The sequence below is a fragment of the Apodemus sylvaticus genome, chromosome 17 (assembly GCF_947179515.1).
Source record: "Apodemus sylvaticus chromosome 17, mApoSyl1.1, whole genome shotgun sequence".
NCBI classification, from domain to species: domain Eukaryota; kingdom Metazoa; phylum Chordata; class Mammalia; order Rodentia; family Muridae; genus Apodemus; species Apodemus sylvaticus.
Genome location: NC_067488.1, coordinates 62,023,454 through 62,038,075, shown reverse-complemented (window position 1 = coordinate 62,038,075; position 14,622 = coordinate 62,023,454). Strand labels below are relative to the sequence as shown.

General features: G+C 40.7%; 1 protein-coding gene across 1 annotated transcript in view; it reads left to right on the top strand.

The window, feature by feature from the left end:
* Yaf2 (YY1 associated factor 2) overlaps window positions 1-7,556 on the top strand; it is a 52,270-nt gene extending 44,714 nt beyond the window's left edge. Inside the window, exons 3-4 of the mRNA XM_052160730.1 lie at window positions 5,241-5,393; window positions 6,212-7,556. Of these exons, the coding sequence (XP_052016690.1) occupies window positions 5,241-5,393; window positions 6,212-6,446 (388 nt within the window). The 3' untranslated portion in view covers window positions 6,447-7,556. The remainder of the gene's footprint in view (window positions 1-5,240; window positions 5,394-6,211) is intronic.
* The last annotated feature ends 7,066 nt before the right edge of the window (window positions 7,557-14,622 follow it).

Sequence of the window (14,622 nt, the reverse complement as noted above, 5' to 3'; positions counted from 1 at the left end):
TATACTCCCAGCCATGCTATGTCTTTCTGCTTTCTCTTTCCATATTTTGGTATAACTTAAAAAAAAAAAATACTTGTTACTCTAACAAACACCAGATCTTTCCTGGTGTGGAACAAGTAGCTGATCCTGGCCAAGCAGCTCCTAGGCAGAAGCCAGTTTTCTCAGGATGTCTGTCAGAGACAAGCATTACGTCTGGCTGTTTACATGTCTCATCACACCACATGTATGTTGTTAGGTGTCAGTAAGAAAATAAAGCTCAGTTATTACTCATTCCTCCACATCCGCTCTTGGTGTCCAGGGTGTGTGCAGTGGTGCTGCTGCAGCTACAGAGTGCCAGCCAGCACCCCGGTCGCCTTGCTGATGGTGTTTCTGCCTGTATCTAGCATAGGTAAGGAGATGTCAAATTAATATTACATTTCCCCCTAACACTCAGTGTGGTTCTTAAATTTTGTGAATTACCAGTACTTTTGTTTGTTTGTTTATTTATATATTTGTATTGTTCTGTCTTTGATTTTACTTTCTAGTCTACTTTTGTTGCTATAACAAAATACCTAGAAATACTGTGGGGTGGGTACTTATGAATAACAGATTTCTTTCTGTCACCTTTTAAAGTCTGGAAATCACATGTCAAGGTGATACTTGTTTGGGGGTATCTGATGAGGTGTTGTGACTTCATGTGGTTGTGGAAGGGACATACTGGCTCTCTGGAGCCCTTGTCAGGGCACTTGTTCTTCTCAGGGGCTCTGTTTTTAGCTCCTGATTACTGTACTTCCTGATTCTAATCATATTTGGGATTATGTTTCAGTGTAGAAATCTGAAGGGACATGAACATTCAGATCATAATTTGCATAGAGAATGTTCGCTACATGCAAGTCAAGGCTTTTTACTTCTGCTTTTAAAGTATCTTGAGGTTAGAGGTGCTGAGGGCATAGCTAATCAGGTTCTGCTCACCTTTGATTTTACTCGCCAGACAGTCCATTGCTATTTCATTATTTTGGGCGTTTTTGATTATTTTCCCTCTTTCTGTTTATTTTTTACAACAATTTTAAAAATAATGCCCTTTTTCCTGGTCTATTCGAAAAGCTTCCAAACACTTTTTGTCTTATAGAATCTTTCAGTTTCTGACTGATCACCATACCCTTTGTTAAATTTGCTTGAGTGTCTTCAGTGACTGTTACTCCCAGGTAACTCATTCCTTCCCGCTTGCCCTCTGCACTGGCCAGGGCTTCCTATGGCAATGATCACAGTGTTTGCTAAAAGTCTTACATTCCTTAAAGCTTCTTTTCAGAAAGCTCTCTTGCTGTGTAACAGTTTCCTATGGGATTGAAACATTCTATCCTGCAGGGAAGCAGATACAGAAAGTAAACAACTCAAAAGAGCTTCAGGAAATCTTGAAATTGCTGGATTGCTGGGCCCTTCCTGCCAGAGTAAGCAATAGAGTCTAGAGATTAGTGGAAGGCTGCAGAGAAGAGCCTGAGGGCAGACCAGCTCCTTGGAAAGAAGAAAGAGCAGTGGAGGGCCTGGAAGAGTTTTAGAGTAACTGAGGCGCCTTGAAAGGACACTCTCCTACCTGGGGGCTGCCTGCTGGCCGCTGTGCAGTGTGCTCTAAGTGTTCTTGCTTGGATGGAAGGGTGTCCTGGGAGTCAGCAGCCCAGGAACCTCGCAGCTAGGGAGAAGGGATCCCAAGGGAAGGGCATCCCAAGGCAGAGAGCCCAGGAAGCACAGAGCTCTGAGGTGGGACAGTGTCCCAATGGAGAGCATCTGAGACCCAGGACCTCTCTGAAAGGAAGCCTCCTCAGCAGAGAAAGGTATCACAGTTCCCAGGGGAGGCAGCCTCAGCTGTGCTGAGGAGCCCAGGAGCCTCGGCCCCTCTCCACTTCTTTGATTCTTCCCTTCTTCTCTTCATTGCTTCTTGGCTTATTCCAAGGCAGCAAATCCCATAAAAGAGTTTTATTGGAGGGTCCAGGGAATTGAAAAAAGGCCAGGTCTTATATAGAATTTCGTAGGGGGTGGAGTTTTTCACGGCAGAGATTTCCAGATTGAGGATTGGTGAGATTTCAAGTCCTGATCTTTTTTTTTTTTCTTTTTAAAGAGTTATTTATTTTATGTATACTACTAGTACACTGTAGCTGTCTAGAGACACACCAGAAGAGGGCATCTAATCCCATCACAGATGGTTGTGAGCCACCATGTGGTTGCTGGGAATCGAACTCAGGACCTTTGGTGGAGCAGTTGGTACTCTTAGCTGCTGTGAGCCATCACTCTAGGCCTTCAAGTCCTGATCTTGGGGGGCTTGGGGATTGCTGGGTTTTTCTGCTCAGGGATTGGTGGCTTTTGTCCCACCTCCTCTTCCCTGCATTGGTTCCCTTGGTTGGGATGGGAAGTTCTTCCTGGCCAGTGGTGGCTTTGGCTGAGGCACTCTGGTGATTACTTGGGGGAGTTGGACAGAGGTATTGCCACAGAGGACAACTCCAGCTCATGTAGGCTGAGACAGGAAGGGAGATTTACCACCATGGACAGCTCCTGCGACAGCTGCAAGCCAAGGAGATGCCACCATCTCCTTGTGTAAGATGCTCCTGTGGAAGTTGGGGGTGTGTGGGTGGGGGGGTGACCTCCTCTGCTTAGGGGCTACACCAGGTCCCTAGCTTTCTCAGCTGTCCGTCATGCTGGGCTGTGTTTTTGTGATGCAGTTGATTTTTGAGTTACTTCTGCTCCTGTAAATAGCCCTGATAACTCATTGGTTCACTAAATTGGACTTTGGTGGCATCCATACTTTGTTCTGTTGAGAGTTGCCTATAAGATGAGTAGATTTGTGTGTTGTATCTTTCTAGGAACTTTTTTTTCACATAACTTCCTTGAGTTAGACAAATTAGCATTACTTGAAAAATAGCTAGAAATACAAATTCTTGGTTTCCACTCAGAAGTCACTAAATCAGAACTCTGGAGGTAGGAGTTAGGAAGACAAAAAAACCTTCTGGGAGATTCTGACACTGCTTGAATAATACATGAACTATTGCCTCAGACCTTGTTGTATTCATTTCCTTATCAGAGCTAACCATAAAATACAATACCTTCAGATCACTTTTTTTTTTTTTTTTTTTTTTTTTTTTTTTGGTTTTTTGAGACAAGAGTTTCTCTGTGTAGCCCAGGCTGTCCTGAAACTCACTCTGTAGACCAGGCTGGCCTCAAACTCAGAAATCCGCCTGCCTCTGCCTCCCAAGTGCTGGGATTAAAGGTGTGTGCCACCACCGCCTGGCGAGATCACTTTCATATGTGTAGCTGTTTTTGCATGTGTTGTGTATGCATGTGTATGTGTGTGTGAAGGCACACATAGACTTGTCCATGGAGGACCAGGAGGATGTCCAGTGTCCTCTAGTGTCCCTTCCCCTTACCTCCAGCTCTATCTCCTTGAATTAGGATCTCTCACTGACCCAGGAACTTGCTGAGCTGGTGTTCAGCAGGCCTTAGCCGGCATCCTCGTCCCTCCATGTTACCAGTACTGGGTTGGCAGCCGTCAGGAGGCAGGCCTAGCTGTTTACCTGAGTGCTGGTGCTCCAAACTCAGGTGCACAGCTGCACTTAGCTCCCAGAGCTGTCTTCTCAAGCAGCACTGTTAGCCTAACTATTAGCCTGGACATTTAACCCTGATTTCTGTCAGTTCTGTTTTTTAAAACTCTGCTTCTTTATATCCTGCTAGCTTTCAAATGTTTTATGTTTGATTATACAATATTATGCAATATTTTCTCATTTCCTGGTTGTGTCCTGCTGTTTTCTGTTTCTTTTATAAGAAAATATAAAAGATTTTTTAAAATGCTGTATCCAAAATGATAAGATTTTTAAAATTAAATTTTAATTTGAAATTTAAAAAAATGCCTTGAACATTAATCCCAGTTCTTGGGAGGCAGAAGCAGACAAATCTCTGTGAGTTTGAGGCTATTTTGTTCTATATAATAAGTTCTAGGACAGCCCAATCTATATAGTAAATCCTATCTCAAAAAATGAAAGGAAAAATGTTAACTGGGAACATTGCATTGAACATCTGCATTCTGAATTCTACATGGTAATAATAGCCATTCTAAAAGTATAAAGCTTCACATTAGATTTTATAAGTTATTATTAAATATAAACATTTGATTATATGCACTTATCCTCTACTTAAAAAAAAGATAAAAGACAAAAACCGTGACAGGGTTGAAATGGGGAGAACAATCGGCTTCATATGCTCTTTCCCTGTGCACAGTCCTTCCTCACATCCAGAATGTGTTCTGGTTCTTGTTCTCTATTCTACATGTTATATCTATTCTACATGTTATATCGTGCCCACGTGCATGCATACACACTGTGGGCTAGGACCTCAGGAGGAGGGAAAGCAGGTATACTTGGCTTTGTTCTGAGGTTCTGTGACCACAATTAATACTATATGCTCTGAATTGTTTCTTTGTTTTTTTTTTTCAGGATAAGATTTTCTAAGCAATAAAATTAATTGAGATACACACACACACACACACACACACAAAATCTCCCATATTTTCCCACTGTTTGTCCTCCTGGTCTTTACTTTCTCTCTGAATCAGTCTCTGTGAGAGCTGGGAGGGTCCCTGCTCTGGGTGATAGGATGCTTTGCTCATGCTCGCATCCAGAGGCAAAGCCAAGAAGGCGCCCTGAAATGTAGAAATGGGAAATGTCATGGAGTCTCAAGGATTTCAGTGATGAGTTTTGTCAGTAAACACATAATCAGTGAATGAGTTAAAGATTTTAAAGAGGGAACCAAGTGGGTGATACTACAGATATTTATCTTTGTTGTATCAGAAAGAAGGATAGGAAACAACTTCTTGGGGCCTACAGTGTGCCTTAGCTTACGCTTTGCATGTGTGAGGCCCTATACTTCAGCCACAACACTGATGCACAGAAACTATTTAAGTGTAAATATTTGTTAAATTTTGAGAAATTCATGTTTGTTATTATGTGTGCCTTATTTTCTTAGATATAAGTTGTAAATAATGTTACATGTTCCTTTATGTACAGTTGCATTCTAATGGCCTGAGCATATATCTTGGACTTAAATTTTAACTGGTATGATAGTTTGGTCTATTTTATTGAACAGAAATAACAATTTATATTTTATATATGAGAAATTAAAGTTGAAAATATCACACAATATATTCTCACAGCCTACTGTTCTTTCATAAACACGTGCATCTTTAAGTTGTAATAAAACCCTCCTCTTTCCAATGCACACAGGAAACCCCGCCCTGTGTCCCAGCTGGTCGCTCAGCAGGTCACTCAGCAGTTCGTGCCGCCTACCCAGTCGAAGAAAGAGAAGAAAGACAGAGTTGAGAAGGACAAGAGTGAGAAGGAAGCAGCTAGCAAAAAGAACTGTCACAAGAAGACCAGGTAGAGCGGCCTCTGTGGGGCTCTCAAAGCGATAGAGACAGCCCTTGTGGTCTCCTTTCCAGCTTTGAGCACACTCCTATTCACAGCACGAAAGTGACCTGTTTGATCTCAATATAAAATATTACAGAAGTTTTCTGCACTTGAGAGTTACTTTAGAAATCAGAAAAGGTAACAATACAAGCTTAAATATGAAGAGGCTTTTCTTTGTTAGGTATTTAGAAGGCATTTATGTCTATTTTTTTTCCTTCATCAATTAAAAAAAATAGGTACTTGAAATTCAGGAAAGTGATATTCAAAATCATGAGCTCTGAACACAATCATGGTTCTGGGCCTTGTAACAGTCAGGTGTGCAGCAGTGGAGTAAGAGTTAGCCTAGCCCTAGCTTTAAAGAGGTCTTTATTTTACTGTTTTATGTGTACCAGTGTTATGTCTGCATGTATGTTTGTGCACTATGTGCATGCCTGGTGCCTGCAAAGCTCAGGGTATCACATCTGCTGGCACTGGAATCAGGATGTTGCGAATCTCCATGTGGTGGTGGGAATCAAACCTGGGTCCTCTGGGAAAACAGCTAGCACTCTTAACCACTGAGCAATCTCTCCAGTCCCCAGCCTGAGCTTAATCAGCTGCCTTTGTAGTACAGTTGTGTCTTTGTTGGCCAAAACATCTATTGGAATAAAATGATTAAGCTGCCTGCAACCTTCAGTGTGACTCATTTTGTTACTTTGCTTGTTTATTTAGTATTTACTCAGAAATTTGATAGTGAGAAAAGCTAGTTTAAAAACTCATTGTTTTTTGTTTTTTTGTGTGTGTGTGTTTAGACCAAGATTAAAAAATGTGGATCGGAGTAGCGCGCAGCATTTGGAAGTTACTGTTGGAGATCTAACAGTCATTATTACAGACTTTAAGGAGAAAGCAAAGTCAGCGCCTGCATCCAGTGCTGCCGGAGATCAGCACAGCCAGAGCAGCTGCAGCTCGGACAACACTGAGCGGGGCCTGTCCAGGTCCTCCTCGCCCCGGGGAGAAGCCTCATCCCTGAATGGAGAGTCTCACTAAACAGTCTCGACCCACTTAGTCATGCCTGTCCTCCCTGGAAATACAGATGATGCCAACAACTACCACATTTTCATGACAGACACATTCATGCATAACCTATAATTTGAGTTTTACATGAAATACGAATTTGCCAGGATTTATTAGGTTTTATTGCAGTATAAGCTACTGAACATTTCCAGACTTAACATTTTGGTCTTTGCTGTTAAATGCCATGAAAATGTGGTTGAATTATTCATTATGCAGTGTTATTGGTAAGTCTATTTTCACTTATAGTTTAGTGAATTCTAACACATAATTATTGAATTCTCTACTATTGGCATGTAATGAGTTTAAATTTTTTATTACATAGTGCAAGCTGCCTAAATATGTATTATTTGAGAATTGTGAAACAAATAGTTATATGTATGCAAGTCAGAGATCCACTTAATCAACTATTGCTGCAACAGGATTTTCTTAATGGTTATCCTCTTAATGCACCTGCTGGTACTTGGTGTGATTAAATAGGAAGTTGTTATTAAATAAAGAATTTGTATGAACCTTTGCCAATGTTTTTGACATGTTTTTACTAAATTATTGTTTCTGAGTTATGTTTTATCCATTTTTTGCAGCTTATATTTGTTAGTTTGCTTATTTTTCAAAGCATCAATTTATTGTACTGTTTACTCTCTGAACAGGAAGCAGTCAAACTTGTTTAGCCTTCTGATTCAGGTTGGAGCTGTTGCCGTTGAACACTGGTATGCCATGTTCTCTAAGACATTAGCGTTAGAGAAGTACAAGCACCTGGCAGAAGCAGAAGAGAATTTGCCATACTTGTAGAAGCTTTAACTTGATGATAGTTTTATCACTGTTTCCTTGTTCCAAAGCTATCCAGGGTCATAGACATGTGAATTTAATTGATATAAAATGTAACTATTGCACAGAACTGGGATGTCACTCCTAAGTCAGTTTAATTGGCCTTTTACTAAATAAAACAATTCATATAGAAACCATAGTACTCTAGTTCCAGATACAACATTCAATTTATGCACTTATCAATATCTTGAAATAAAAAGTATTTACAGCCCCACGCACTTATGTATAATTACCAATAAAATATTTTTTATGACTTAAGATTTTGCATTTTGTTTACAACTAAATGGAGTGTGTTATGTTGTATTTGAAAATCCATTTTAGAAACTACATGCTATATCTTATTCTCCTCAGGTTCTCTTGTTTTCTCTAGCCATTTGCTTACTATATATATCTGCCTATGGGGACTTCTGAAATGTAAATTAACCTAAAGGCAAAACCTGCTTTGAATATCATCTATCACATAAAAAACATCATGGTAGCATTGGAAGGAAACTCTGTGGCCCTGAAAGTTGTGATATTTGGTTTCTCATGGTAATGTAACTGTTGAAATGCAGTACATTTTATTGGCACAGTGGTACTCTTGTAATGTGCTAGTTGTGAATACAGTTAATTGCATACAGTAAAAATCTGTGATGAAAATGTTCAGATACCTCATTCTTTAGTGTTGCTAAATGAAGGCTTAAAACTTGTTCTAAGATACTTCCAGTGGAATACCAACTAACTGGTTGCATTCTTCTTTTTAAAGATGTTATTTTTCCATTGATTTTCATGTATAAATGTTTAGTGTATTCAATTTTGAATACTTGTAGGAAATACTTTAGTTCCTAACACAAAGTAAAGACAGTATATCTTACAGTGATCATATATTTTAATAATATATTTTAAATTTCTCTGCAGGAAAGAAAAGTGTTAGAAAAGGTGTGATTTTACTTGAGTAGATCACATGCATCTTTGTGTACTGTGGACGGCATAGTGGCATGGTGGATGTGCTGGGGTGCCATGCCTGGTGTGCAGGTCTGCTGTAGAGTGCACACTTGAGTAAGTCTCAAGCTTGCTTCCCGTCCATAAAGCAGAAGTAGTGTTCTTCTGTGTATCCCATGCTGGTTGCTCAGTAAGTGTGAGCCTGTACTTTTATCATTATATATACAACATCTTTAAAAACACACTTTTGCAACCAAATTTATTTTAATGCTTCTTAGGTGACCTAAGAAGAAGGCAGTGCTATCATAGTTTGCTTTGGTCCCAGAGAGACCTCCTTTCTATGATGGAGAACCTCACCCTCTGCACTGAGACTGCAGAAAGGAACGACTTTGTCACCTAGTGTAGGATTTTGTTTGTTCCTTTATCAGCCTTTGCTCACTCTACCTCAGATAGCTGTTCACATCAGGGAGACTGCAGGTTCCATGAGTACATGTGCTTAGTGTTAAATATGCAAGACTCTTCAGAGCCAGGGCTTAGGGGCTTTCTGCAGCTGTCTTGTAAATTTGTAATATAGTTTTAATGGTGGGTTCTTTTTTAGTTTTGTATTTTATGTGTATGAGTATTTTGCTTGCGTGAATGTGTGTGACTATGTGCGTGCCTGGTACCTGCAGAGAGTTACAAATGATTGTGTGCTCCTATGTGGGTGCTGCTAATCAAACTCTGGTCCTCAGCAAGAACAGCAGGTGCTCTTAACCCCACTGAGCTGTCTCTCCAGCCCCATCAGCAGTTGGTTCCATTAACCAAACTCTACACTAAAAGACCTTGGGTGTTTTTTAGAATAAAAGTAACGATAAGTAAAAATGAAGGTGGTGCTTTGAAGCACATAAGAATACACACTCTAGCTGGGCGGTGGTGGCGCACGCCTGTAATCCCAGCACTCTGGGAGGCAGAGGCAGGCGGATTTCTGAGTTTGAGGCCAGCCTGGTCTACCGAGTGAGTTCCAGGACAGCCAGGGCTACACAGAGAAACCCTGTCTCGAAAAAACCAAATCCAAAAAAAAAAAAAAAAAAAGAATACACACTCTAAAAACCTTTTGTATTACTCAGCAGGTTGGATGACATAATGGCTTAAAGGTTTTAATTAAAGTTTAATTAAAAGTTTCATTAAATGCTCTCTTAAAATTATAGTGATAATAGATAAGATAAAGTACATTAGTAGAAGAAAGGAAATCACCTGAGTTGATGGAATGTCAACTTCCATTTAGTTATATATTCTCAGTGCCTAAAAGATTACACTTTTGACTTTCTGTGTACATTAATGGTTATTGGCTTGGATTTATTATACTGTTTTAGCAGCTTACCTCTTCTCTGGAATCTTTGTAAAGATCTAATGTAGGAACGAGTTATAGAAAGGAATCTTTGCTGTGTGATTTGAGAATTAAGTGGAGAGAGAGACAAAAAGAGAGACAGACACACACACACACACACACACACACACACAGAGAGAGAGAGAGAGAGAGAGTGTGTAGGAGAGCAGGAGAACAATAATGTGCTGAGGGGCAGTGTTGGCACATGCCTTTACTCTTAGCACTAAGGAGGTGGATCTCCACAAGTTCAAGACCAGCCTGGTCTGCAGAGCCAGTTCCAGGACAGACAGGGCTACACAGGGCTACACTCTTTGTCTCAAAACAACAACAAAATAAAACAACAACAACAAAAAACCACTCCAAAACTAACAAAAAATAAAAGCATTGACCTCATTTCTAGTCTCCCTCCCAGCCACTGCAGGATATACAGAACAAAGAACGTAGAAAAGTTGAAAATCAGAAAAATCAGTGACAAAATTAGCCCAAGGGAAGCCAGGGGAAGTAAGGGTGCAGGAACAAGGCTGTTTCAGTGGTCTTCAAAGGCAGAAAGTGAGGAAAGCATTTGCTCGCTATTAAGAGTGATGGGAAACAATTCTCACTACTAGCAGAGGTAAGGGAGAGTAGGCTTTGGAGAGAGTGAGGAAGGAAGGAGTTAGGCTTCCCACAGGAGACCACCAGGGAGAGAACTGCAGCTTATAGTCTTCCAGTCTTGTCAGTGACATACAGGAGAAGTCACCTTTGTAATTAGTCATAAGCCGTCCCAATAGCACATGTTAAGTGGGTCAGCAATATGTGTAATAGTTGAGTTTTTCATCAGCCAGTTTCACTGTAAGCTACCATAGACAAGTTTTCTTTATAAAAATAACTTTCTGTTACATAACACATACCTACCATCCCAGATCATTTAAATGTTCTAACTTAGGCTTTTCCTAGTCTGTATAGATCATCCTGTCTTTATGGGATGGGCCACTTATTGACCACTTGAAATACCATGAAAAGACCAGATACTTCAGTGAAAAATCAAGTAGAGTTCTGGAAGGTTTCAGTGTTGGGGACATATGTCCTATTCTCCATGTAATGTGTGTAAGGTATGTCTGTATGGGTGTTGCCTGTTTCATTCCTCAGGAGCTGCTGTGTTTCATGGTTTTTGTTTTTTTTTTTTAAATTTTAATAAAACATGTTTGGTTTGGAGTCAGGGTCTCTCTATGTCTCCAGCTGTTCTGGAACTCACCGTGTGTATCAGGCTGTTCTTGAACTCACAGAGCACAGAAATCAGCCTTCTTCTGTCTCCTAAGTGCTCGATTATAGGTGTCTATGTTTGTTCGGTTTTATTTTATGAATGTTTGGTTTCTGTACCATGATGTCAGATCCTCTTGGACTGGAGATGTCAGCCACCATTTAGGTCTTGAAAGTCAAACCTGGGTGATCTGCCGGAGCAACAAGATTGGCTCTTAAACACTGGTCTAACTTTCTCCCTTGATTTCAAGGTTTTTCACAGCTTATCAAGTAGGCTAGGGTGACGGACTCATGAGCCCAAGGGACCTGCTCGTCTCCTCTGCCCCAGCCCAGCGTTACAAGTATGGGCCACTGAATCTTTGCTTGCTCGTTTGTTTTATGTTTCAGCTGTAGGATCTGGAGAACCAATCCCAGTTCGTGCTATCAGCATAAGCACTTCACACCAGCCTCGCTTTCTGCATCTTTTTACAGATCATCTCTTACTGTTCAGTATTTTCCTCTTGTAATTTTTGCTTACTTCAGAATCTTTATTAAGTATACTTTGGCTTTTAGCTACTGTTTCAAGGGTTGGTTACCAAGCTGCTAAAAATGTGGAGTATGCATGTCAGAGATGTATAAATACAGTGATATCCCTGCAACAGTGAGAATACATATAAGATGTAGAAGTAGCAGAGGAGGGAGTACTGGGACCCTTTTCCTTAGACAATTCACCTAGGCCTTAAACATCCACTGGAAGGCTGCGCTAGAATACTGGGACCTCATTTGGGCATTTGCAGCTAATTGAATGACTGATCAGTTGTTCAAGTTAGTTGTTTGTGATCTATTACTCCAGCTTATATTGTCAGAACTTGTAATTAGAGGTGAGTCATTTTCTTCTCGTTTATTTAATATATTTATGTTTATGTGTATGAGTGTTTTGCTTGTGTAAGTGCACCCATGTGTGCAGTGCCCAAGGAAGAAAAGGGGGTTGTCTGTCCTAGAGCTGGAGTCACCGATGGCTCTGAGCCACTATGTAGGTGCTGAAAACCAAACCCAGGCCCTCAGCCACAGCAACAAGTGTTCCAGACCACTGAGCCCCCCCCACCCGCCCGCAACTCTGAAAAGTCAAAACAGTAAAATTTCACATTTTTTCTTTGTGAAGGTGTTGAAAGAAGATTCTACATTACTGTTCAAATTAGAAATTTTACTCAGACTGGTTTTTGCAAAAGTTTACTTCATCTGAGAAATTAATTTGCTATTCTCTTAAGACAATTTAGATTGAGTATTCTCTATTTTTGTTGTAGTTGTAAGAATTTTCAGTTAAAATTGGCTTTTTTTTAAAAAAAAAGATTTATTTACTTTATATATATGAGTACACTGTCACTGTCTTCAGCCACACCAGAAGAGGGCATCAGATCCCATTGCAGATGGTGTAAGCCACCATGTGGTTGCTGAGAATTGAAGTCAGGACCTCTGGAAGAGCAGCCAGTGCTTTTAGGCACTAAGCCATCTCTCCAGCCCCCGAATTAGCTGTTTTTAATAATGTATGTAGAATCCAATGACTGTCCTTATTTTAACTTATTTCATATATATAACAATGTTGACTTTATGGGTTTTTTTTTTTTTTTGTGTGTGTGTTTTTGTTTTTTCCTTATAAACTGCCTCAATTTTCTTGGGTGAATAAGACTTAAAATTACTAGTTAAAAACATGTTTATTGTATGTGTTTTGCTTGTATGTATATCTGGGAACCATGTGTGTGCCTGGTGCCTGTGGTGGTGAGAACTGAACTGCAGTTGCAGAGGGTTGTGAGCCATCACGTGGGTGCCGGGAACTGAACCCAGCCAGGTCTCTGAGAGGGACAAGCCCTCTCCATCACTGAGCCATCTTTTATGCCTCTTAGTACTAATACGTTTTAAAAAATGGTTTTATTTCTAAGTGCGAGGAAGGTTAGGGTAAGAAAGCAGGTACCACTGCTGAGTTCCGAGGAGCTGCTTGCTCCTAGGCCCTGAGGTTGAATCCTAGTTTTCCTCCGATGACTCAGAAGAAAGCTTCTGTCTGCTCACCACTTCTTTGTAGTTTCTTAGGAAAGTCCAGAACTAAACGGAAGACCAAGGTCTAAAAATTTAGGCTTCTTGTGTGTGCTGCTTTCACGATCCCCTTTTAACTTACAGTTATAACAGCAGTGAAATGGACCTGTGCCTACGTGCAAGTGGGGGAGGGAAGCAAAAGTGGGGAGAACTGGGCACAAAAACCAGCTTGGGAGCAGAGAAGCCGCGGCAGGATGAACAGAAGTCTGTGCCTGGGGCAGCTTGAGTTCAGAGTCAACGCCCAGGCAGTGTCAGGCCCCAGAGAGGACTACATGTCTGGCACAGAACAAGATAGTTGGAGGGACACTTTACCTTTTTTTGAGACAGCTCTCCTTGCTGTGTAGACAAGGTAGGCGTTAATTTTACAGATAGCCACCTGCCTCTGACTTCCAATGGCTGGCAGTAAGGTCATGCTCCACTACACCCAGCCAAACTTTCATTTTTTATTTTGGATTTTCTTTGGCGACGGGGTCTTGTTATGTCACCCAGGCTGGCCCAGACCTTGGAATCCTCCAATTTCAGCTTCTCCAGTGCTCATAGAGGTGTGCACACCCATAGCTACCTAAAAGTCAGTTTCTTTCTATGAAAACACTGTCTACATAGAAACATGGGGGAGACAGGAGATGATGTACACCTGTAATTCTAGCACCAGAGACACTGGGGTAAGACCATTTGTCCAAAAGATTACTTCTTTTTTTTTTTTTTAATAAACTCAAATGTAGAAATTGGAAGGAAATATTGGACAGGACTATATACATATTTGAGTGGCTTGACAGAGGGATGGATGGAAAGAATGAGGAGAGTTCCACCATTTAGAATGTTTATATGTGTGTATGTATGGGTCTGTCTGTTTGTCCGCCTGTCTGTATCTGCATGTGAAGCCCAAGGAGGGCATGAGATTCCCTGGAGTGGAAGTTCCAGGTGGTTGTGAGCTGCCCAGGATGGGTACTGGGAACATAACTATGGTCCTCTGCAAGAGCAGCATGTACTCAAAACTCTTATAGCCCAGTAGCTTCTAAAATATAGAGTCTTAATATTTGATGTAAATCCAGAGTCAGTTTTCTATCTCATCCAAATCTCTTGTCTAATTCTAGGAAAAAAAACCCTCACACATATTTCAAACTTCATTTCTTGTCCTTGTCTATAGTGTCACCATCTTGATTATGCCTGACCTTAAATTCCTTCATTCGCCTTAAAACCTTAAATTTCTTTCATTCACATTCATTCTTTTGGGTTGAGAATGTGGACTTACTCAGCCCTGTCACTGGCGAATTAAAGATTGTGGTTCTAGATGTCTCCTTGTAATAACATAGGTGAAATAAATGAAAGAAAAACCCACTCGATGTTGAAAGAGGCAAAGTTGTTTTCAGTAACAAAAAGTCAGTTCAGGAAGATAAAAACGAAGCCTGTGAATCCTGGCTAGATGTCTAGCAGCACGCAGTGTGACCCTGCAGCTCTCCAGGAGCCAGGGCTCGGGGTGTAAATAATAGAAACACGTTCAGTTTAGAGTGCCTTTTTTTTTGGCAACAACTTCTTTTGCAATCATAGGATTAAAAGGATTGTAAAAGATCATATGGTCTTGAACCTCCATGTCAGGAACATGATTGTTCTGTGTGTTCTTTGCATACGTTGTTGACTGGCTTCCCTTCATGCTATAACATGGCTTTATTGAGAGATTATTCCTCATTCTTCCTACACATAGTTTCTTCTTGGAGGAAAAAGAAAGTATTAGCA